Source organism: Trichosurus vulpecula, chromosome 2 (genome assembly GCF_011100635.1).
Source record: "Trichosurus vulpecula isolate mTriVul1 chromosome 2, mTriVul1.pri, whole genome shotgun sequence".
Lineage (NCBI taxonomy): Eukaryota > Metazoa > Chordata > Mammalia > Diprotodontia > Phalangeridae > Trichosurus > Trichosurus vulpecula.
The window spans coordinates 238,703,814-238,729,910 of NC_050574.1; the positions used below are offsets into that span (position 1 = coordinate 238,703,814).

At 37.8% G+C, this 26,097-nt stretch overlaps 1 protein-coding gene across 1 annotated transcript in view; it reads right to left on the minus strand.

Moving 5' to 3' along the window:
* Positions 1-271: 271 nt before the first annotated feature.
* PDE1A (phosphodiesterase 1A) overlaps positions 272-26,097 on the minus strand; it is a 367,894-nt gene continuing 342,068 nt past the window's right edge. The window contains exons 14-15 of the mRNA XM_036746309.1: positions 4,462-4,584; positions 272-2,047 (exon numbers count right to left, since the gene is read on the minus strand). Of these exons, the coding sequence (XP_036602204.1) occupies positions 4,505-4,584 (80 nt within the window). The 3' untranslated portion in view covers positions 272-2,047; positions 4,462-4,504. The remainder of the gene's footprint in view (positions 2,048-4,461; positions 4,585-26,097) is intronic.

A 26,097-nucleotide genomic window follows, 5' to 3' on the forward strand; every position in this document is an offset into this window, starting at 1 on the left:
CAGTTTTTTCACTCTTCTTATTTTGAGAGGATCTAAAGCTTTATTAAAAGGCCACCAAGAACAGCATTGCACATTAGGCTTTACAAACAGTTAAATTCTAACTTTTAAATGAGTTTAGTGTGGACACAGTCTCTTTTTACCTGATAAATAGCTAGCTAAAACTAACACCAAAAACCAATCATAACATTTTTCTTCCCATACAGGAAAAATGAAAACAAGGAAAGGAAAAGGAAAAAAAAAGGAAAAATAAAATAAAGAAATAAAGAAAAGAAAGACTTGGATTTTTTTAATGATAGAAAGTGGCCATGATACACATATAGAATTAATCTCTTCAACGCTATCAGTATAGATCAATCTTTACTCTTAAAATAAAAATATCAAGTGCATTGTAACACCTATGATACAATTTCCTTATACAGCTGTGCTGTGTCAAAGGCTGAGGCTAAACAAAAACTAAGGGCTTCATTCAAAAGACATGGAAATGCACTTTGTACACTTCTTATGCAGATATATTTCATACATTAAAATTACGCATATGAAATATGCATATTGGATATGGCTTACACATTAAAAGTGATCTAAGTTGTAAATGGCACAGTTCCTCAAACTTTATTTGCAAGCGTAGAGTTTTACCCATTTTAAAAAAATATTGCTTAACATTGCACAAACCAGAAACGAAGCAGGCCCAAAGACAGACAGAGCTCCTAAGTTTTAATGTGACAATTGGCTCATTTCTTATTCTATGGTGACTGGTGACTCTGGTGATGTTTCCAACAGATCTTTGTGCTCTGCAAAAAACATGGACAAATCAAACCCATGAAGTTCTTGTCCACCTCAAACTCTCAATGGAAATTTAGTGTCTGATCCAAACTAATCGTTCTATCAGTTCTCAACAAAAACATTCTTCATCTTGGAGCAGCCTAGAAGTTCTTGTACATGCACACATCATTACACCGCTGAGAACAAACTGAGGGAGATGAATAAGAGACAACCAGACTGGAAGTTCTTCTCTGATTAGTGCATTGGGGAAATATATATGTATATGTATATGCATATACGTGTGTATATACATACATATTTGGGATTCCACATAGGACATTTCAACCAGCATTTGTTGAATATACATTTTCTTTTTATATACACACATCTTTTATTTTTTTGACCGTCAATGATATCCAATATTTTTCTCTTCCCTGCCAGGCTCAACACTCCAGTTGGTAAGTTCCCAATTCTGTTCCAAAGTTTCCTGTTAGCAATGATTGTAGACTCCTCCTTGAGACTGTAAGCCTATGGTGGGTATGGTCTGTGTTTGACTGATGTTGACATCACCAAGCTCAATATCACATGCTCTTAAGATTTTGATGACAATAACATAGACGATTATGATGAGCTACAAGTTGACCAGTTAGTTTCTGAGAAAGGTTCCACTGACTTTGTCAGAAGTTCTCAGTCATGATGAGGTCTCCACTACTTTGCAGCCCAAGACAATTTTGTATATTCATTGCTGGCGTAAGTCTCTGATTTCAGTTTCAGGGTTTTCCAACTTTGTTCCCAATGATAGAAATCCAACAAGGACAACCTAAATGGTCTGCCATCCAAGACCGCAGAAATAATTTTTTCCCACAAGGTTTAAAAAAAGAAATTGCCAGCTGTTCAGAACACAGTACACCAGAGAATAGATGAATGAATGAATGAATGAATGAACGCATCATATATTTATACACATTTCACAGTCAGCTAAGTTAGAATAGCTTTCAATAACACAAATTTCAAAAGTAATCCAACTTTTTTTTCTGGCTTGATTGAAGGCCAAACAGTAGAGGAAACACAATGATGATGACACGATGACATTAACAATAATCAGAAAACGTTACTGAAACCTTGAGAATATCGAAATGGCCTGAGTTACCAGCTCAGGGTTCCATGTTTTTAACATGATTTTCTTCCATTATTGTCCATTAAAAAGGGCAGGGTCGAAAAATATGCTTAGAGTAGAGCCTTCCGGCCATTTGAGGATTTAGGACATTTATGTGCTGTTCTGATTTTCCTGAAACAAGATCCAAATAAAAACCAGGGATCATAATTTCATCATTCCATAACTATCTCTCATTTCTAGTTAAGCCAATATTCATTTTTCACAAACAGATTTCAATGTAAGACACCAGTGGCTTAGCCTTACAAATAGCCAAGTTCAAGAAAACTATGAGTAAACAACAGTTTCTTTTAATAAGAGAGCACTGGATTTAGAGCGAAGATTTGAGTTCTAGTTTTGGCTCTATTGTTTGCTACCTTGGCAACTGGTGAGAATTGGTTTCCTTTTCTCAACCCATTTTCTTACTGGCAAAATCATTGAGGTGAAATAGTCTCTACACCCCCTTCTGCATCTAAATCCTGTGTCTCGTCAAAAGGAGAAAAATGTCTCCACTAACTCTTTCACGAGGTTGCTGTGGGGCTCAAAGGAGATAAAAACAAGAACCACAACCACAACAGTCTACCACACCACAACTATATAAGGCCATGGCCTAGGGTTGATCCAGGGGGCAAGGGTATTCCCATGACAATTCTTTGAGCTATCATTGCCAGTTTTTCATGGGGGGAGGGATAGCTTTTAGATTGATATTTTTCTCAGGTGGATAGCTTGACGAGGATATTTCCACGTATACTTGAAGCTATGGGTACAACTATTCATACCACAACCTTCTTTGAGAGGTTTTTAGTGAACCTTGTGAAGTGTTTATGTTCCAATATTTTTATTCAGTGCTTAGAATGGTGCCTGGTATAAAGTAGGTGCTTAATAAATGCATGTGGCTAGTCATATCCTTTACCCATAAAACAGTTTACAAAACTTTAAGTACTGGGTGTCCCCAAAGTCTTAGTGCAGTTATAAGTTTTACTAACTTCAGAAGCATAAATACTACAGAATTTTAAAAGAAACATTTGAAAGGCTAATTATTTAAAAATTTAATATAACCACCATCTTATTCTACACTTTGCTGTAGTTCATTTTCAAACTTTGGAAATTAATATCAAACAATGTTTCATCCACCTTTTGAGGGCACTCAAGTACATATATACAACTGTTCCCTCTTCTTCCATTACTCACTAAAATCACAAGAGGATATTGCATATTTTACGACAGTAACTTGTTATGTCACTCAATGAAAAAAAAATATTCACATCTTCCCAATGAACGAGAGAAAGAAGATAGGAGACTGGATTTTACATTTTAAAAGTTTTTTTTAATTGATGAATTAACTCTGTTTTGTGAAAGGAAATGGATTTTTCTAGCGTGTAATTTTATAGCAGTATGAAAAATGATAGTATGTCTGATGGAGGAAAAAAGAATGCTGGTTTAAAATCAGAAGACCTAGAGCCTAAATTTCCACTCAAACACTTTCTCCTTGTATGGCCTTAAACAAGTCACTTCTGCTCTGGACTTATACTCAATTATCCATAAAATGAGGGAGTTGGAATAGATGAGTATTAACATTACTCCCAGCTGTAAAATTCAATGATCCGATGGTGAAAAATACAAACACCATTCCTGACCAGAACCAAAACCAATAGCATGTTTGAAGTTGGCTATTACTATTTTGAAGCACTGAAAATGGAAGACAACAACATAATTGAATCAAATAAATATGGAGATTTGAAGTATGAACTAGATGAGGGATTCCATCAGAATACTGGGCCAGGTTGTATAGCCTAAACACTTTCGAAGTGATCCTGGAGAATACAATAATTTGTCTATTCTACATGTATATATGTACCTATTATTACATCTCCCCATTTGAATATATATATTTTTCCTTTCTTTGAATCTTTAGCATTTAGCACATGTATGTGCCTGGTGCTTAGTAAGGGATTTATAACTGCTTTGCTTGCTTGATCTATGGAACTAGCTGCCTTTATCAGTTCAAATCAAAAGACTCTAGAGCCTCCAGATGAATTTCTTGATGAAAATTGTGCCAACCTAACACTACTTAAAGCCATGAAGGGGAGGATCCATCCCGCCAAACTTGAGTAGCGATCATATACAGGATGTCCCTATACATTAATTATAGTTTGTGGTATTGAGTTAGGGGAAGAAGTGATAGCTCTTTATTTTAATTGGTAGTTATTGTTTCTATAGAGTGTATTTCCAAACTCTTGTTCCTTCATTATTTTTTCATTCTGTCATTATGGTAACAACAGTAGTCTACAATATTTAGTTTGCTTTTCATTTAGATCCTAAAGTCTTGGCTATTGATTTCAGGTACGAATAAAACCGTTAGTGACCCAGAAGAGTTATGCAGTTATGAATGTTCTTTCTTTTATAAGACTGCTAATAACAGTTACCTAAGAACCTTTAGGGAAAAATATTCTAATAGAATATTCAAATAAAATAACTCACACATATCTTTATTGTAAACTATGTACTCTTTGGGAATTATGTTTCAAGCCTATTAAAAATGGAATTACCTCTCATTTGCAATATATCAGAAGCCTTTAAGATGTCTCAAACCTACTGGTGGTGAATCACATCACATTTTTCTTCTGTGGTATTTATTGCAGCTTCTGAGTTCTTACAAAGCTCAGGCTCACCTAAAGGAAAAAGAAACAGATTATTGGGAAGACTAAGTAAGCAGGTCAAGAGACAGCTATCAAATCTGTCAGACTGCATATTATGCTTACTGGACTTGGTAGCATATTTCTCCAAAATCATCAGGCATTTAACTTTCATTGAGTAAACTAAAGCTTAAAAAGTTAGAGTAATTTTATAATACTTCAAAAGCTACAAAAATATCAACTATGAACACAAAGAGTTTTAAAAGAAGGCAGGTTTAAACGCATATTGAATTTCACAGACATTCTGTCTTCAGTCCCTTTTCTTCAGGGAAAAAAATGTTAAAACTGAAGAGACATAGGCAAATCCCAGGATTACTTGTCTTCATGTTCCATTGAAATTCCTGTGGACAAATGAATTTAAGAGATCAGATCATGTTTAAAGAACAGTGTATCTGGCTATACAAAATTGAGTGGAATTTATAAGCACTCAACTCATGTAATTTTTCAAGGCCACAAAATTTTAAAGGTCTTGAAGAAGATCTGTGACCTAAAAAAGAAAGATGATACGAATCTATGACAGATGGGGAGATCTAGGTTTATGAATAAAGGAAAACAAAGAGAAACGATAACAAAGAACCAATTGTGACATAAAACAAAATCTCAGGACTATATTATTTACATCTCCCATACTCTGTTTTCTAGTCCAGAGTTTTTGCTTGGTTCAAAAAGAATTAGCCAATGAAAACCCTTTGGCTGTGAAATAAAATTACCTAGGAATGGATCCTGGCTCTGCTATTTAATATCAGAATGATCTTGGGTCCTTTACTTAACTTATATGGGCCTTGGTATTCTCAGCTATAAAATGAGGGATTCGAATGATATGGTTTCTAAGTTGCCTTCTAGCCCCAAATCTATGATTCTATGAATGACCCTATTGCCAATGTACATAACGAGGAAACAGAGATGCCAAGAATTCTTATCCATAGTAAGAGAAATTAAGACATAAACAGTAGGAGATAAATATAAGATAAAGTATTGTCAAGGAACAGAACATACTATTGGACTTAGGAAAGATAGAAAGTAATCAATAGTTTATGAAAACAAGACCTGTGAATTTCTGTTCTGTTAAAAAAGACTTTCAGAGATGGGAGAGGGCACATCAATGGACTGTCCATTGGCTCCCCTCACCATCCCTGTGACTTCCCAGACCAAAAATAATTACCTGGCCATCATTCTCCCAAATGTGTTGTCTTTGGGACTGTTTTCCCTTTTTCTATTTGTTTCTTTCAGACTCAACATAATACTTGGTATATAAGTGCTTATTAAATATTTTCATTCAACAAAATTAGTTTAAAAAGCGAAAACTTGAGGAATAGTATTGTTGATGCTCAGTCCACCTTTAGGTCTTGCCTTAGAAATTTACCTTAAGATTGATGTGGTACCATGGGGTTAGGATGATGAAAAGTAAATAGACATTGTTTTTTAAGAAAATTATTAAAGCCTTTGAGGATCAGAATCAGATGGAAGTCAAATTATATCTACCTCTCCATCTATTTTTGTACTTATATCTGTGTATGAATATATAAAACAAAAGAAATATATGGATATGTATAGATGTCTTTGTGTCTAAATTAATATTACACCTTGCTTCCAGCTACACTACCAGAAAAAGATTTCAGGCTTATGTCACACAGTAATAATTCTGAGACTATATGAACCTCCATCATTCCATCCTTCAAGTAAAAAAAAATGAAAATTAAATAAGGTTTATGATTGATCAAACAGAGGATCACTTACTGAGAACTTAGTGTCTCTGTCTGGCCAAGAACAGATTACTTGTGTACACAGTCCGCAGCTGTGGGCCAAGCATGTGTGTTGCTGGTCCCACCATTGAGGCACCATTGGCTATTGGAGTAGATATCTGTTTGTCTTAGGCACTATACTATTACATGGTAGACTTGCATAAAACGTAGGGAAGAGGGGAAACACATTCTTCTGCATTTACAAAATCTATTCTCATGGTCCTACTTTCTGACCATTTTCTATCCCTTTGGAAATTTGAAGTCTGACCCTGGGTTTATCTCCCACCCCCAACTCTGATGGATGAGCCCTTTGCCTTATATTGCCTGAAACCAGGCCACTAAGCCACTTCCTGCAGTATCTCTTGACATGTACCTTCAATTCTCTCCCTCCCTTTCCAGCTCTTCTGCACGCATCTTTCCCCATTAAAAAAAATCCACCATTTGGTAATAGAGACTATCTTGTTTAATTGGATTTGTTTTTCCTGTACTTTAGCACAAACCTCTGCTCATAGGCAGTGCTTAATAAATGCTTACTTTATATCTATCATCTATCTATCTATCTATCTATCTATCCATCAATCATCTGTCATCTATCTGTTGGGGCATTTATGTCCTAGCATGGGGAATGGGAAGAGTAATGAGTTTGGAGTCAGAGGACCTGGGTTAATATCCTGCCTATGCCTCTTGCTAGCTGGATGACACTGGTCAAATCACTTCATCTCTACTATACAAAACTATTTTTTCTGTATTTTTTTCTCTGAAGAACTTTGGAATTGATTGTGACACATAGGAAACACTGGCACAGAACGGCCCAGCCTGGCATGCCCGTGTCAAAGAAGACATTGTGCTCTATAAGTAAAGCAGAATTATAGTAGCTCCAAAAAATATGAAGTTCACAAATGTAGAGACATCTCTCTCCCAAATGGTCATGTGGACTACTTGTGCCCAAAGTGTGGGAGAGCCTGATTAGCCAGAGTTGGACACACTGTACCTTGACCCCAACATAGTGATGTCATTTTGGTCCTCTTTAAGAGTGAAGGACAACAACCAACCAACCAACCAACAAAGCTATTAGGAGGACCAAAGGAGATAATGGATATAATGCCTCTTTAAAATTGCTATGTAAATATTAGCAATTAGTCTCTAATGGCATACAGATGGTCCAAAGTAGTGATAGCAGAAGGCACTCTATCTAAAATACCATCAAATATTCATTAGGGGAAAAAGGAGGATCATAATCCTTTAGGGATTGTTATTTTAATGACAATAATGTGTATATACATAAATACATAATATATATATACACACATATGTCCTTTTAAAGAAAAGTATATGAATACTTTTCATCTATACCTATGTGTATATCTATGTGCATATATATATATATATATATATACACATTCTCATTTGTAGATGATGATGTATTTATGAGAATTTAATTCAATTCATACCATATAGTATAGGCCAGATTGTTTTGTTGTTGCTGTTGTTTTCCAGAAGGGTACTATATTACTGCTTCAAATTGATTGATGGGCCACTGTGATTTACAGGTTTCTCTCATAGATCTTTAATCTATCCAGACTTTCCCTACCAATTCCCTCATTTCTACTTTCAAACTTTCTTTCTGGATCCACTCTTTCCCAGAGTCCATCAGATCAGGCAATTTCAACCATTGCTTCTGTGTTGAAAATTTTCACATCAATAGCTCAAATCTTGACTTCTAAACCCCTATCTATGTCCAACTCCTTGCTAGACATTTCTATCAGAATGTACAACTGCAGACTAGAACTCGGCACATATAAAATCATAATTTCCCCTTCATTTCAAATTCTTCTACCTTTTTCGAATGCAAATTTATTCTTTCCATTATCCAGTCTTGAAAACTTGGAGTGACCTTTGACTCCCCTAAGTTCTTTACCACCTATATTCTATCTGTCATCTTATTTTCAGTTCATCACAGAAGGATCTGTGTCACATTCCTCAATCAACCAGCCTATATCAAGTACTTACTATGTGCCAGGCAGCCAGGTGGCACTTCTGACTCTAGTCTTGGAGTCGAATATGGCCTCAGACACTCTGGGCAAGTCACTTAACCCTGCTTGCGTCTGTTCTCTCATCTATAAAATGAGCTGTAGAAGGAAATGGCAAACCACTCCAGTATCTTTGCCAAGAAAACCCCAAATAGGACCATGAAGAGTTGGACATGGCAGAAATGAGTGAACGACAAATGTACCAGAAACTGTTAGGTTCAAGAGATACAAAGAAAAAGTTGAAAAAGTCCTTGACCTCAACAAGCTTCCATTCTATCAGAAGAAATGACCTGTGCACATACAAGCAGGCGCTCCATATATACAAAGTAGGTACAAGGTACTTTTATAGCAGACAGGGGAGGCATTAGCAGTTGGAAGAAGCAGGGAGCACTTTACATAGGAGGTGGCACTGGACCTTTGAAGGAAGCTGGGAATTTTGAGAGGCATAGGTGAAGAAGGAATTCATTCCAGATATAAGTGACAGCTTATGAAGAGGAACAGAGATGGAAAATTGAATAATATGCATAAAGAAGAGCAAAGCTGGTTTGGCTGGATTGTAGACAGAAAATACTGTACAGTAAACCTAAACAGCTAGGTTAGAATCATGTTGTGAAGTGCTTTTAATATCAAACCAGAGTTTGTGTTTGATCCTGGAGGGAACAGGGAGCCACTAGAACTTATTAAGTAGAAGAGTGATGGTCAAAGCCGTATCATCAGAACATCACTTTGGCAATTACATAGAGAATGGATTATAGAGAGGAGAGATGAAGCAAGGAGACAGATTAGGAGGCTATTGTGGTAATTTGGGGCAACTAGGTGGTGCAGTGGGTACAGCACCAGGCCTGACGTCAGGAAGATCTGAGTTCTAAAATCTAGTTTCGGATACTCATTAGCTATGTAACCCTAGGCAAGATGCTTAACTTTGCTTCAGTTCCTCATCTTTAAAATGAGCTGGAGAAGGAAATGGCAAGCCATTTCAGTATCTATGTCAAGAAAATTCCAAATAGAATCATGAAGTATTGGATACAACTGGAAAAATGACAGAACAATTAATTGTCGTGATCTAGGCCTCACCTATGATAGGAGCTACAGGGTCAGGGAAATGTGAGTAGAGTGAAGGCGACAGATATGAGAGATATCAGGAAGAGAGTTCCTGTGGCAGCTCAATGGATAGAAAGAGAACGAGGAGTTGAGCATGACTCTATGGTTATAAAGCTGGGTAAATGGAAGGATGGTGGTAACTTTTATACAGAACTAAGGAAACTCAGAAGAGGTGTGGCTTTGGGGAAAATTATAATGAGTTATGTTATCAGGATCAATTAAAGAAAATGGGGATGTTTAGCCTTAGGAGAAGAAGACTGAGGACAGTCATGAGAGCTATCTTCAAACATCTGAAGTCTGTCATGTGGAGGAGGGACTAACAGTCAAGAAGCATTTCTTAAGGTCTTATTATGTTCCAAGCACTGTGCTAAACTCTGAGGATACAAAGAAAGACAAAATCATAGTTCCTGCCCTCAAGATCACATTTTAATATGGGGATTAGACATTTGTTTTCACCCCAGAGGACAAAATCAGACACAATGAGTGGAAGACGCAAAGTGGCAAATTTAAATCTGATGTCAGGAAAACAAACAAAACTTCCCAACAATTAGACTTATCTATAAGAATAATGGGCTACCTCAGGAGGTGGAGAGTCCCCTTTTCCAACTCTTAAGATTAGAAGCCAAATGTGATGTAACAGTTTGGTCATCTATTGCAACTTTTCATTGAACAGCAATACATTATAATCCAGTTGACAAATCGTTATCTGCCTTCTTCTTGAAAAACTCTTCTGAGGGGCAATCACATACCTCCCCCCATAGCAGCCCTTTCTACTTTTGGAGAGCTCGACTTGTTAGCAAGTGTTTCTGCAAAGCAAGTATAAAGCTTCCTCTTTATAACATTCTCCCTTTGCTCTTAATACTGTGCTCTTTGGCCAAGTGGAAATAAATGAATTGCACTTCTGAATGACAATCCTACAAATACCTGAACATAGTTATCATGTTCACCCCAGGCTTTAATTCTCAAGACTAAACAACCCCAGTCCCTTCAACCAATTCCCTTATGGCATGATTCCATGGCATGAGTCCAAGCCTTTCTCCATTCTAGTTGTTCTTCTCTGAATGTCTTCCAGTTTTTTTTTTCCAATTCTAATATGGGATGCTCAGAACTGAACACATTTCAGATGTGTTCAGATCCCAGGGCAAAGTGCAGTAGGACCATCACTTCCTGAGTCTTATACACTACATATCATTTCAAATGCTTAAAGTCACATCTGTTTTCCTGCCTATTTTAATTATATGCTTAATGAACATGGAGCTTGAAAGCCACTTAAAAAATCCAGGTGTTTTTCAGAATAGTTTTTAGCTAGACATCTCTACCCCATCTTATAACTATGGAGTTGATTTTTGGAAACTTACTATTACATCTATATTATAATTTATCTTATTTTATTCAACCCATCAGTCTTGTGAGATATTTTGTATCTTGACTTTGTAATCCAATAAATCTGCTATACCTTTAAGTTTTTTTGTCATATGAAATTGATGAACATGCCACCTATGCATCTGTGCAAGTTATCTGTAAAAAAATACAGAAGCAGAAACCAAGCCCAGATAGACATGTGGGGGTACTCTTCTGGAGCTCAGCTTCCTAAAATGACTTAAGTGATTAAGGACTTTGCACCTGATAATTCTATCAGTTCTCAGTGTACCTATTGTTTATTGTGTATCTCTTCATGTTGTCCACAAAATGTTAAGAATGATGATGTTCAATGTTTGCTAAGATCTAGGTAAATAATGTCCACCCCATTCCCCTGACCCACCAGAGTACAGTGACAAGTCAAAACACAAAGTTAGTCTGACCTGGTCTTGAGGAATACATGCACGCTCTCTGTGATGACTACTTCCTATTCTAGATGACCACAATTAGTCATTTACCAATATGTCCTGGAATATTACCAAGAATCTAATTTAAACACATTGCTCTATACTTTTCAGAACCCTCTCTTCCCTCTTTTTGCTTATTGACTAAGAACAATCTCCTTAGGGTTTACAGGTGCCACAGGGCCTTCCCCCCCATTCCAACACAATTGCAAAAAATATCCCTGGCTGTCTCCATGTGAAATTGCTAAGAGTTGTCATCATGTGCCTTCAGTGGAGATACTGAAAAACTTACGTACTGCACAGACTGGTGTGTAGTTTAATTAGTTCGTCTTCTTTGTTAGCCAATTTTAAAGGTACCCTTTGGCACCATTCAGAGCTACTGAATTATAGAAAAAAATATTGGCCCTTGCTCTGGGAACATTTTAACAAATGGACCAAATACTAACTTAATTACTGTAATTGCCTTTTGGTATAGTATTTGCAAATCTGATTGTGTATATGATCAAAATGAACAGAAGATAAGGAAAAGAAACAGAGTATGTGGACCTTGAGAAATAGTTTGGGTTTTTCATAGTCTAAACTCATGATCTCATGGTTTAGGGAGCTCCTAATGGAGAAACTCATTCCACTGATGCAAAGGGGCACTGTGAAAACAAACACAAAATTGAAACAATCCCCACAATCACCCTAAAGGAGCTGACTGATATTCTGCTGGCTGGGATAGAACTCTGCTGGGCTATACTCAGAATGTACTCCACTACTTTATGTATGAGAGAAGTCTCCAATCTCTTTCTTTCACTGACAACATGGTTTAGCAGCATGATCAAATGGAAAGAGCTCCAATTGGAGACAGAGGGAATGAGTTCAAATCTCACCTCTACTACTTGCTGCCCATGTGACCCTTTGTAAATCATGAACTTCCACAAACTTGTTATCTCATCTATAGAATTTAGGTGCTGTGCTGGGTGGATTTCGAGCCTCCTTTTAGCCCTAGCTTTGACCTCTCAGGGTAGTGCAAACCACTTTTGGTTCATTCTAATTGCCAGGAAGCTCTTCTTTATAGAAAATCTCAATTTAGCCCTTCCAACTTCTCATTGCTCCTAGTTATGCCCTTTGAGGCCAGGCAGAATCAGTCTAAATCTTTCCCAGAACAACTATTTAAATCCTTGAATAGAGCTATGATGACCTCCTCCAAGCATTTTCCTCTTCAGGCTAAACATTGCCAGTTCCTTTAACTGATCTTGGACTTGTACTCCCTTTCTCACCCTCCTCTAAACTCTGAAATATACCCTATTTCCCCTAAGGCAGTTTAACTATGGTTAATGATCTCTTTGATTTAAAACAGTTTGCATTTTTGTTGTGCTTTAAGGTTTATAAAAAACACTTTCCTCAAATTTCTCTCATGAAGGAGGGACTACAAATGTAATGGTCTCCATTCTATAGAGGCACAGATGAGAAAATTGGTTGCATGGTGTAGGAGATAGAGGCCTCTAAGCCAGGAAGACCTGGGGTCAAGTCCTGTTTCTGACACCTACCCGTTATATGACCCTGGGTGTTCTAGGCAAGTCTCTAGGACTAAAAGTTACAAAGAAGGTACTCATCTGCATTGGTAGACTATGGTTTCCTCTCCTGGGCATTCCTTTAAAAACATGGGCCCAATTTCTATCCCTATCCCCTGTGTATGAGGACACAGAAACTTAGAGAGCATGAGTTCAGAAGCTTCAGAGATGGGTAAGTGACTTGCCACAGTTACAAAGCTAGTAAGTGAAAGAGGATTTGGACCCATGTCTTGTGACTCCCAGGTCAGTACTTTCCGCTTAAACCAGATATAGAGCTATGATTAACTAGCATCCTTAAAAGAATGGGATGCTCTTGTCAACTGAATTTTCTGATTCTCTCATGGTGAAACTGAATACTTGTTTCTACAGTTGTTTAAAAAGTCTTTGTATTGGATCTACTGATCCATGGAAACCATATCAAACATAGGATTTTCACAACATATGATCATCTTGTCTAGACTGGGGCTTATCATTATCAGAGCAAAAGTCCTCCAGTCCTATTTCTATAGATAATAAATGGCCTTATAAGCTCATAGATTTAGAAATGGAAGTTACCTTATAGATTACCCTACCCTTCTTATTTGGGAGATAAGGAATTGATAGCCAATGGAGTGAAATGACTGCACACGGTCACACAGCAAGAAAATAGTACAGCTGGGATCTGAACTCAAGTCCTCTCCATATACACTCACCCTAGGGATTCTGCCTTAAAAACAATAATAAATCTCTAATGTCAGCCAGCTTAATTTGTTATCATTTGTTTTTCTTTTCAAAGGCAAGTCAAGAAAATAATACATTTAAGGTTTTGTTGTATAATGATTTAATTTAAAATTCTATTGTTTAGTTGTGTCTGACTATGACCCAATTTGAGGTTTTCTTGGCAAAGATAATGGAGTGGTTTGCCATTTCCTTCTCCAGCTCACTTTACAGATGAGGAAACTGAGGCAAACAGGACTAAACAACTTGCTCAGTCGCACAGCTAGTCAGTGTCCAAGGCCGGATTTGAACTCACGCCTTCCTATTCCAGACCCAGTGTTCTATCCACTGTGCCACCTAGCTGCCTGAATTTAAAATCTCTCAACCTAAATAATAGATTTGCATACAATATACAGGTAAACCTTGGATATAATGATAATATTTTTCCTCTCCTGTCCCTATTAGGTTAAATGAGAATACAGTAACTGTCAATTTCCTAATAATTTACTCAGTTTAAAAATATACATACATATACATATATATATATATATATATGTATGTATGTATGTATGTATATATTTAACCACGACAAAGTAGCAGACTTGCCACAGATCATTCCCCTCCAGATTAAAGTTAACATCTGCTTTCTGTAACATGTCAGGCCGGGCCATTTTGTTAATTCACTCACAGTTTCTAAGCTTTGGTAACATTTGCAAGGAAATCTTTCTGAGGGTTCTACCTTATCTAACGCCACTTATTCAAGGATTTTGGGGCTTGGTCAGCTTGCTGCTTCCAGGTAGGGGTGGGAGAAAGGAAGGACGGGATGTGAAAAGTTTCAGTTGGCTTGTCTATCTAAAATTACCAGGGAAGAAGATGATGGAAGAAAAATACTGAGGAAATGAGAAGGGCAGGGGAATTCAGCAAGTCCAGGGCATCATCTTTTATTAGGAATCAATCCAAACAATAGGGAAGGGAAGACAGTTGTACAAAGTAATAAGAAAGGATCAGACCAGGAATGCCAGCCAAGGAGCTAAGCAAGGATCTAGGAAACAGAAATTCACGAGGGCTTCAATGGATGTGTGAGATGGAGAAGGAGCAGAACGGTATTTTGATTACTCAAGGACCATCTCTTATTCAAGTGTGTCTCACCAGCATAGAGCTTACGAATATTAACAGGCATAAGCACTGATATCTAACTATATTAAAGGAATAGTAAGGAGCATTTTCAGGAAAAGAAATCTTGTAATAAAATTCATGTAATGCATAGTAAGAAGTAAAAGGAAAAAAAAGGCTGAAGAAAAAAAAGTAAAAGAAAAAATGCCAACATGATTTCTCTTTGTTTCAGTCTGGACCTGTGATTTTTATCAAAAAAAAGGAACCCCCCAATGTGGAAATTCCCTCCATCAATAAAAATTCACAACTCATTTGTAATTTGTAGTTTTAGAGAGTTGATAGGGCACTGAACAGTTAAGTGACTTATCCAGGGGTTGTATTACTAGTGGGTGTCAGAATCATGAGTAGAACCTAGGTCTTCCTGGATCCTATACTGACCCTTTATCTACTAAATCATACTGCCTTTCTGTTAAGGCTATTATTTCCCAAGTTACATCACTCTGGGAAAATCTGGCAAAAATAGACGATAGATATGTATTGCCTATACAGATATTCTTTATTATCTGAGGAGTCATTTCTAATCTATTCACTTACTATATCTGATATTTATTTTTGAGGGAGGAATTGTATCTTTTGAACATAATTGCAAATCACACTCAATGAAATATACTATTGGAGACAACTCCACTAACATCTTAGTGTAGAACTATCTTCAGCCTCTGGAAATGATGTGCCAAAAGAATTCCAGTTTGTATAGGCTATTAACAGAGTAATATACCTCATAATGGCAGAACTTATTTAACATTGTTGGTGCCTCATACATTACTAATATCGAAAGAAAATTTTGTGCTGAATTATTTTTATTTGATGAGATTTCCATTTCCTGCAGTTTCAGTATTACTTTTCTGTTCAGTATCTTTCTGCTTTCCTTTTAATTAGCTAGTTTGTATAAACCCATTCCCACAAAGTATGAGACAGCCAAGAATATAGCTCCCCACTGAGCTAGTCCCTTACTCAGAAATAAGGATCCCGTTGAGCTATTAGAATTCAGTGGCTTCCTACGCTGCATTTTTTTCCTTGGCCGAATGACACTTTTTTTATCTACATCACACTTAGTGCTTGACTTCCAAGGAGACTCACTACCAGAGGGCCTATGGCAAATTTGTCTGAGGGTGGATCTAGAAGGTGATGTTCTTGAGAAATACTGGTCATCAGTTTCCTGAGAATTTTCACCAGCTGTTTCTGCCCTGCATGACAGGACCTTTACCTCTGGGTGAACGAACATTTGCCCTTGACGAATGCTCAAAATTTCTGTGGAGAGGGAACAAAATATGGAAATTAAATATATGCTGGAAAATTAAGGTTTATGTCATGTTGTTCTTGCTTTGGTTTTTAATAAGGGTCCAAAGACATGAGTAATTTTTTTTTCCTCCTTTGTGGCCAAGGCATGGAAGATAGACAACACATCCAGACAACCAGAAAAACAAAGGAACTAAGCACTTGCATACAAACATATATATACGTGACCCAAAATTTTTACTAATATCCTACTTCAGTGAGTGATCATGGCACTGAGGCGGTCTCGAGTTCTTTAAGGTTATGCCAGAGGAGTGCAAGCCCTGTCAGGTTGTGCCCAAGTCAAAAGGGCTTTAACGGTAGGTGATGGATTTTGGTGCATGTTACCAAGTTCAAAAACAACAACTGCATAGCAGAAGGTCAGTCAAGAGGTGATAAGTGTCTGTAGCTACAGCAACTCAGGAAGGGGTTATCATCTGTGCCATGGAGGGAACACCCATCACCTCAGAAAAGTGTGGAGCTTTTAAGCATGAAATAAAAAAAAACTGAAGATAGGCATGGTGTTAACAATGAAGGTATTATATCCTCTACACTTAAGTCCCTTGTCCTGGGGCTTATACCTTGCCAAGCCCTAGTCAGACTTGGCTTCCTCTCACTATTTGTTGCCTTCCCCCCTCCCAATTCATGTGCTACTGGCCAGAGCTAAAGAACATCACATAACCTTGATGACTGGGTCCACTGAATATTTATGTTTTACTAATAATAGTAATGATGGCTAGCCCTTATGTAGTATTTTAAGGTTTGCAAAGCGCTCCACAAACATTATCTCATTTGATCCTCACAACAACCCTGAGGTAAATGCTATCATTGCCCCCATTTTAGAGATGAGGAAGCTGAGGCAAAAAAGAAGTTAAATGACTTGTTTAAGTTACATGGCTAATGAATGTTTGAGAATGATTATGAACCGGGATTCATGACTCCATGTCCAACATTCAATCTACCATGTAGCTAGCTGCTTTTCTATTGGGCCTTCTGTTTGATATTCAAACATCAAATATCATTTCTTGGTTACCACAGTGGTTATTCCCAACCTTTCCTGAAGCCAACTCATCTTTCTTCATACTTAACCACAAATATCAAGGTCATTTGTCAGGAACTTTCTTTTCTTCCTCTTCCTCATCTCATGCCATTCAGATATCTTTCCTCACTATTTCTTCTTTTGTTCCTGTCCCATAAAGAAGTAGCTTTTCTCCTTGCCAAGGCAAATCCTTCTATTTCCACCCTGGATCCCATGGTCTGCTAGTCAATAAACATTTATTAAGAATTTCCTATGTGTCCGACATTGTGCTAAGTTCTAGGGATACAAAGAATGGCAAAAGACAATCCTTTCTCTTTAGGAGTCCACAGTCTTGGGTGTATGTGCGGCGGAGGGAAGACAAAATACAAAATACTATGTACAAACGAGGTACATAGAGGATAAACTGGAAATCATCCACAGAAGGAAACCACTAGATTTAAGGAAGATCCCACCTATAGAAGGTGGGATACTAGCTGGGACTTGAAGGAAGCTAAGGAAGCCAGGAAGCAGAGATGAAGAGGGAAAGCCTTCCAGGAATGGAGGACAGCCAGCAAAATGCCTAGAGTTCAGAGGTCAGAGTGTCTTGTTCTAGGAACAGGAGGAAGACCAGTGCTGTGTGGGGAGTATAATGTGTTAGAAGACTGGAAAGGTACAAAAGGGTCAGGAATTACACAGATTTTATATTTGATCATAGAGGTAATGGGGAGCCACTGGAATTTATTGAGTAGGGTGAAGGACATGGTCAGACCTGCTTTATAGGAAGATCACTTTGACAACAGACTGGAGGATGGACTGGAGTACAGAGAACCTTTTGGCAGAGAGAGACCAACCAGGAGGCTAATGCAATATTCTAGGCATGAGGTGATAAGGGCCTTCATTAGGGTGGTGGTACTCTCAGAAGAAAGAAGGGGCTTCATTTGAGAGATGTTTCAAAGGTTAAATCTATAGGCCTTCCTAACAGATTGCATATGGTTTGGGAGTAAGAGAGAGTGAGAAGTTGAGGAGAACTTGGTTGCAAGAATGGGTTACTGGAAGGATGGTGGTACCCTCAAAAGGAATAGGGAAGCTGGGAATATGGGTCATTTTGATGGGCAAGATAAAGAGTTCAGTTCTGAACATGATAATCCTGTTTTCTATAACAGATTGTTCCTTCTGTCACCTTCATTCTCATTAATCTTGAGTCTCTCCTTATCTACTAGCTTCTCCCATATTGCTTTATAAATATGGTAATTTCTCCCGTACCTTTAAAAAATGTACTTGAGCCATCTATCATCAATAGCTTTCATCCTATATATCACCTCCCTTGAGAAAGTAGCCTACAACCAGTGCCTCTACATTCTCTCCTTTTAACTCAGTTCTGAACCCTCTGCAGTCTGGTTTCTGATCTCATCATTCAACTGAAACTGCTCTTTCCAAAGTTTCCTAATTGCCATATCTAATGGTCTTTTCTTGATCCTCATATTTCTTGACCTTTCTGCAGCCTCTGATATTACTAGTTACCCTCTTCTGCTAGATTCTCCTTCCTCCCTAGGTTGTCATGACACTGCTCTCTCCTGATTCTCCTCTTACAATGACTAACCATGCTTTCTCAGTCTCCTTTGCTGGATCTTCCTCCAGACCATGCCCACTAACCTTCAGTGTGCCCCAAGGCTTTGTCTTGGGCCCTCTTCTCTTCTCTTTGTATACACTATCTTGATGGCATTCTTATCAGTTCTCAGGGATTCATTGATCATCTCTACGTAGATGTCTCGGCAGCTAGGTGGTACTGTAGATTAAATGTTGGGCCTGGAGTTAGAATATGTGAGTTTACGTCTAGCCTCAGACATTTACTGGATATTAACCCTGGACAAGTCTGGCTGCCTCAGTTTCTTCACTTGTAAAATGGAGATAACAACAAAACTACCTCCCAGGGTTGTTTTGAAAATTAAATGAAACAATATTTATAAAGCATTTTGCAAACTTTAAACCAACCAACCAAATAAGCGCTATTCTTGTTGCTGTTATTATGTTTACAGATAATTTCAGATCAATCTGTCTAGCTTTAAGCTCTCTTTTGACATCCAATCTCACGTCACCAACGTCCTATTGTTCACCTCAAAATGGCTGTCCTACAAAATCTCAACCTCTGCAAGCCTAAAACAGAATTCATTATCTTCTTCCTCAAATCATTACCTTTTGTGAACTTCCTTGTTACTGTCCAGGGCATCACATCTGCCCAGTTATTTTGGCTCATAATTTCGATGTCATCCTTGACTCTTCACTCACCTTCAACCCACATAGCTGATATACTGCCAAGTCCTATCTCCACAACATCTCTTACAAATGCTCTCTCCTCTCTCCTCACGCAGCTATCATTCTGGTGCAAATCCTCATCACTTGACCCCTAGACTACTGCAGTAGCTTTGTGAATAGTCTTCCTGTCTTGTCTCTCTTGACCAACCTCCAGTCAGCTGCAAAAGTGATCTTTCTAAAGCACAGGTCTGACTATACCATCCCTGTACTCAACAAACTCCAGCAGCTCCCCTTACCTCTAAGCAACTAAAATGAAAATCTCATTTGACTTTTAAAGTCCTCGTTACCCATCCCCTTCCTACCTCTCCAGTGTTCCTGTACTTTGTTCACCTCTGTACATTCTACAGTCCAGAACCACTGGCCTTCTTGCTGTACCTCAGACATATTACACCTTCTGACTATGTACAGTCTCACTAGCTATCCTCCCCGCCTGGAATTCTCTTCTTCTTCATCTCTGCCTTCTGGCTTCCTTGAGGTCTTAGCTCAAATTCTACCTCCTGCTAGAGGCCTTTCCCTTTTCCTTTTTACCATCCTTCCATTAACTCCCATTACACTACATGTGTATGTGCATACACACACTCACATAATGTGCATATATACACAAATATATACATACGTATATATTTACATGTCAACAGATATATTTGAATGTACAGGATATTCCTTAAGTCTGGATACATAGGCAAAAATGCATATTTTCAAGAAATGAAATGAATGAAATTTTCAACAACATTTTATTTAATTGGAATATTAACAAATAACATCTTTAATATGTTTTCCATTATTTGTGATGCAAAGGTTGATGTGCTTTGCAAGATTCACATGAACTCAATACAATAACTCCACATTGCCATCAATTTTAGCACATTCAATCTTTATGCATTTATGCGTTCAATCAAGTGTGTTGCACCTGTGATTTTCATTGAGTATACCTCCTTTAGCATACCCCAGAAAAAGAAGTCAAGGGAGCTAAGGTCTGTTAATATTCCAAATATTTCAAAATATGCATTTTTGCCTATGTGTCCAGACTTTAGGGACACCCTATACATAGTTGATGTCTTCTCCACAAGAATGTGAGTAGGGACCATGGTTTTTGCCTTTCTTTTTATTCCCAGTACTTAGAACAGTGTCTGGCACATAGTAAGGCTCAGTAAAAGTTTTTTCATTTCATTTTTTCATTTTTTTTTTGACTGAGAAAATTTTTGATTTACAATAAAACTACTCCACTGACTCACAATACTATGGAGTTTGCTATGTTACTGAATAGTATTCAGGACAAATAATACAAAAAAGAGCCAATATAATCTACTTGAAAAGGTACATATATGGAACATATACTTCTTTCCTTGTTAGTACAGAAATATAACCTTTGATATTCTTTATTCTTAAGATAGTTAAATTAAAAAATGAGTCACATGTTTAGAAGGAAGTTGAATTCTATAGAGATCCTATGTATTCTCTATATTAGTTTGTATATCTAAATTATATATGAATTTATATATGTACATATTCTATCGTTTATTTTACATAGCATAATACTTATACTTATATCTATTACATATTCATATGCATTCTAACCTATATATAGTCTCTATACTGGAAGGACTAGAAGATAAAGGTCATAATATATGGCACCATGGTTGCAGGAAAAATTCTGCTTATATTTTTTTAGAACAAGGATTCTAACCCTAGAATGTGTGAACTTGTTTTTTAAAACATCTCAATAGCGATATCTCAATATAATTGGTTTCTTTTATAATCCTATATATTTCATCTTATGTATTAATTTTTTTTTTCTATGAAAGGGTCCATAGGATCCACCAGACTACCAAAGGGGTCTGTGACACAAGAAAAAAAAGTTTAAGAGTCCTTTTTCTAGAATATTAGCTTTCTATCTTTTCCTTAATCTCCAGGAAAAAAAAAACCAACAAATGAAAAAGCCCTCTACAATCTTTCCTAGTAGTGCATTCTAATATCTCATAGCTGTAACAGGATGAGAAACCTAACCCACCCCAACCTCCTAAATGTGAAGTAGATTTCCCATTGAAATGTCTTCCATCTGCCAAAAGCTATTTGAATGCTATTTAAGTTTTACTGTAGTGGAGTGGGGACTGAATGATCTACATTCTCTACTCTAGCAGCTAGTGATCTGCTTAAATACAAGGTCATATCAGTTACACCAAAATGTGGTCAAAAGCCACAGGAAACTTACTTCACTTGTAAAATTATAGAAATCACTGATTTTTTTTAAAATAAATTTTTAGTGGAAGGAAGGTTTATTTCTAGATATGCAAAACTTATCTTCTCACGAAAAACTAGCTTAATGGGATGGTCTCAAGGTGTAAAAATTACCCTTATAATCTGTTCATGAAAAACTAGCTTACTGCAATAGTCTTAAGGTGTAAAAATTACCCTTATACTCTGAAGTATCCATATTTTCAGATTCTCCTGGATGAGCAGAATCTAAGGAAGAAGGCTTATAAATAAAACATGTGATATCATCTTCTCCAGGTGCAGACAAAGAAGAAACAGATGTGTGTGACGGAGCAGTGCCTCCTCTCACACTGCTAATCTTGCAGGTCAAATTGATTTTCCCTCCTGCATCATACTCCTGTCTTCTTAAAAATGATCTTCTTTCCTGAAGTTCCTTTTCATACTTTAATAAATCCTCTGAAAAGGAATGAAATGCATAAATGCTATACGTATAAAGTTGTACTTGTAGCTATTTGCTAAAATTGATGTTTGTAGAAGGTGTTTTTGTCAAAGAAAGGATTCTTCTGTAGCAGAGATCCTTAGCCATGGATTTCTTGGGCAGTCTGGAGAAGCCCCTGGACCCGTTTTCCGGATAATGGCACTCAATACAAGTAACGTACAAAGGAATAAAACGAAAGCCAATTACATTGAAACAAAGATGGAATTCTTTCCTCAGCCTAGTTCATTAATGCCCTGAAATCCACCCATGGCCTTCAAGTTAATAACCCCATTCTATAGGTCATATTAGCTTTTTTACATAAAGCGATGAGCACGCAAGGTTGCTTATGTCAAAATAATGAGTTTTATGTATCGATTTACCGTACCACAATTAACTTCATATCAAGTCAACATGAAAAAAAATGAAGATATTTTCCCCACACCCTGGAAATCTCTCTAAAAGAAATTCTTTAAAAATCTTCAAGCGATGACAATCTATTTTAATGTCTTTTCTTATGATCAGGCATCACATACATCATAAGAAGAATCTAAACATAATTGATTAATAAAAGTTTTAATTTTATTCACAAATTAATTCTTTTAAAGGTAATTAAATCGAATTATTATGTTATTTTATATATGTAGCCATTTCAGATTAATGACAATGAAACTAAAAGGTAAGAAAATCATGAATATATGAGTGATATTCTTCCTATTGGATCTAAAACAAGGGCAATTATTCAAAACCTGGGCAACTGAAAGCCATTCTACTGGTGAAATGAGGACAGTTAAGTGTGTATGTGTGTGTATTCATACTAAATGTCACCAAAATAACAATTAATAAACACACAGCCAGCAGTGTCTATATCAGTCTCCCCACTCTTTGTTCAACATCTCTAGCCTTCTCATTCTAGTCCTTAGAATCTGCCATATTGCTAGTCCCCATCTTCTTCCTCAATCACCTTCCTATGTTATTCTATCTAAAAATATTTTTATTGATATTTATTGTTGTACACCAGTTATAAAAAAAAGAAGATTCCTGGTTCTAGAGTTGGAGCAAATGGGTTCAAATACTGCCTCTATCTCATTTATTATAGCCTTAGACCAATCACTTAATCTTTTGGAGCCTCAGTTTCCTTAACTGGAAAGTAAGGGGGCTGGATGTGCTAGCACACACCTGTATCTCTGCTACTGGGGAGGCTGAATTGGTGGACTGCTTGAACTTGGGAATTCTGAGATGCGGTAGTCTCCTTAGTCTAGTTTGGGTGTGCACCCAAAACCTGGCAGCAATATGGTAAGCTCCTAGGAGTAAGGTACCACCAGTTTCCCTAGGGAGGGGTGAACTGGCCCAGGTCGGAGGAAGAGGTCCAAGCTTCAGCGCTGACCAGTAGTAGTGCTGGGCCCATGTGTTAAAATGGTTCTGGCCCTTTGAATACTCTGCACCCCCCCCACCCATGCCCTGCTTCTAGTCAGTATAGTGAGTCTATAAGTAGCCAATATAAAGGAGGCAAAATAGTGGGAAATAAGATGACAAAGTGGAACCTAGGAGTTATATGTAACTGTCCAAAAATCAAAGGAGCGTAATACACAAATTGTATCATATATTAACCAAAATTCACATCCTGTAATATGTGCTAAATCAGTAGAAGCCATGTAGGTGCTGTTGTCAGGGCCTTTTGGTCCTATGATATGTAAATCCCAGACAAATTCCAGACTCCCATGGTAAATACCAGCCAATTACCAAATGGTGCTGAGAATTTTGAGAAGATGGGAACATGTTAACTTGAAAGTTTTACTGACAACTCTGAAATTATCTGGATACGTTAATGAGCTAACCTCAAGTTGGCACAGATAAAAGTCTGTTTCCTATAAAAATGAGACCTTAAACTCCTGTCTCCACCCCTGCCATCTCCCCCAGCACTCTTCCATCTTCTAAGGGTGATGCTCAAATGCTCCCAACTCCAATCTATGGTTAAGTGACTCATCTCCTCCCCATTTTCTTCCTCACATTGCCTTCCTTCACCATCCCATCCCCTGTCCCCATGCTGTCTGCCTTTGTATCCCTTTCACTTCTTGTCTCTGCTGTATTGTTTGCCCTCACACCCTCTGAGACTAATTAAAATGTGATTGCTGCCTGCTTCATGCTTCCAGTTGTGGTCTGTCCTGGTGAGTCTCCATGGCACCAGGTATGCCTGCCTCCATTTCATAATTTCATAAATTATCAGTTCAGCACATGAATAGAGGCTACACTTCCAAGCCAAGAGAGATAGGGAGATCCAATATTAAATAAGCGAATGAATGGATAACATAGAATGGATAAATGGCAGAATGAACAGATGAAAGATTAATAAAGTTTTTTTTAAAAAAAGAAATTATAGAGATTAAATTGGATAGCCTTTAGGGTACTTTCAAAGCCTTAATCCCATGATCTATGATACTATTAAACCTAAAAAAGAAGCTGTTTGGCCAAACCAATCAGCACAGTATGTGTGATATTCAACCCTCTTAGTTCTGCAAAGAAAGGAAAGAATGTGAAATTGTACATTAAAGATGAAGGGACTTTGAGGATGCTGTAGTACTTTTTACCATAACAACCCTGTGTGGAACATAATGTAAACATTATCTTACAGTTGAGGTAAGCAGGGTTCTGAGATTTAGTGGCTTCTGTAGCATCATACAGCTACTGAGTATCAGAGCTGCAACACAAATGCAAGCTTTCTGACCCCAAAGCCTTGCTTGTTTCTCGACATGATACTGTCTCAGTGCCTTCCCATCTGCGTCATCCACCTCAACTCACCTATGCTTCCTTACTATATCAAGCTGCTTCTGATGAGACAGAGCCTCATTGGACACCAGTTGGTTTCCTGCCTTTCCTTATTCACAGGTCATTTGTACCCAATGGACTTTTTAAAAAACTAGATGTCATTCAAAACTACCACAAAGCCATTGAACCATCTGACTTTTGATGGCATAGTGGATAGAGCTCAGCCCTGGAGCCAGAAAGTTGTTGTTCCATAGAGTCCAACTCTTCATGTCCCTGTGGACCACAGCCCACGGACTTTTCTTGGCAAAGATAGTAGAGTGATTTGCCATTTCCTTCTCCAGTGGATTAAGACAAACAGAGCTTAAATCACTTGCCCAGGGTCACACAGCTAGCGTCTGAGGCTGCATTTGAACTGAGGCCTTGCTGACTCCAGGTCCTGTGCTATATCCAGTGAGCCATCTAGCTCCTTCTGGAGTCTTTCTGACTTTCAAACCTAGCCTCAGACACTTACCAGCTGCATAGCGCTGGGGAAGTCATTTAAACCTCTATCTGCCTCAGTTTCCGCTGTAAAATGGGGATAATAATAAACAACTCTCTCCCAGGGTTGTGAGGCTCAAATGAGGTTATAATTGTAAAGTGCTCAGCACAGCACCTGGCACACAGTAACCACTATATAAATGTTAGCTATTATTACCTCAAAACAAAAGATGTGGAAATATAGGAGAATGATGTGTGATTTACCGCTGTCAGGGTGGAGGGGAAGGGCCTCCCTCCTTCCCAATTAATTACTGAAGGCCCAGACAGGGAATTAAATCAACAAGGTGGGAACAAGTCCTTAATTAATTTTCATGGAGTTACTCTTTGACCCTTAGATAAAGACCATGGACTTCAATCAGAAAATGTCTTGTGACTGGTTAAAAGAGTAAGAGATACCTTTGGGACTATGTGTAACAATTCAGTTTGGAAACAGGCCTTCCAGCAATAGCTCTGCCAGTAGTAGAGCTACTCCAGACAAGGTTAGGGAATGGGAACTGTTTGTGGGAGGGGACGAAAAGAGAGGGGGGGAGGGGAAGAGAGGGAGAGGGAGAGGGAGAGAGAGAGAGAGAGAGAGAGAGAGAGAGAGAGAGAGAGAGAGAGAGAAAGAGAGAGAGAGAGAGAGAGAGAGAGAGAGAGAGAGAGAGAGAATGAGAGAGAGAGGGAGGGGGGAGAGAGACAGAATGAGAAAGAATGAGAGAGAAAGAATGAGAAAGAGAGAGAGAGAATGAGAGAGAAAGAATGAGAGAGAGAGGGGGAGAGAGAGAGAG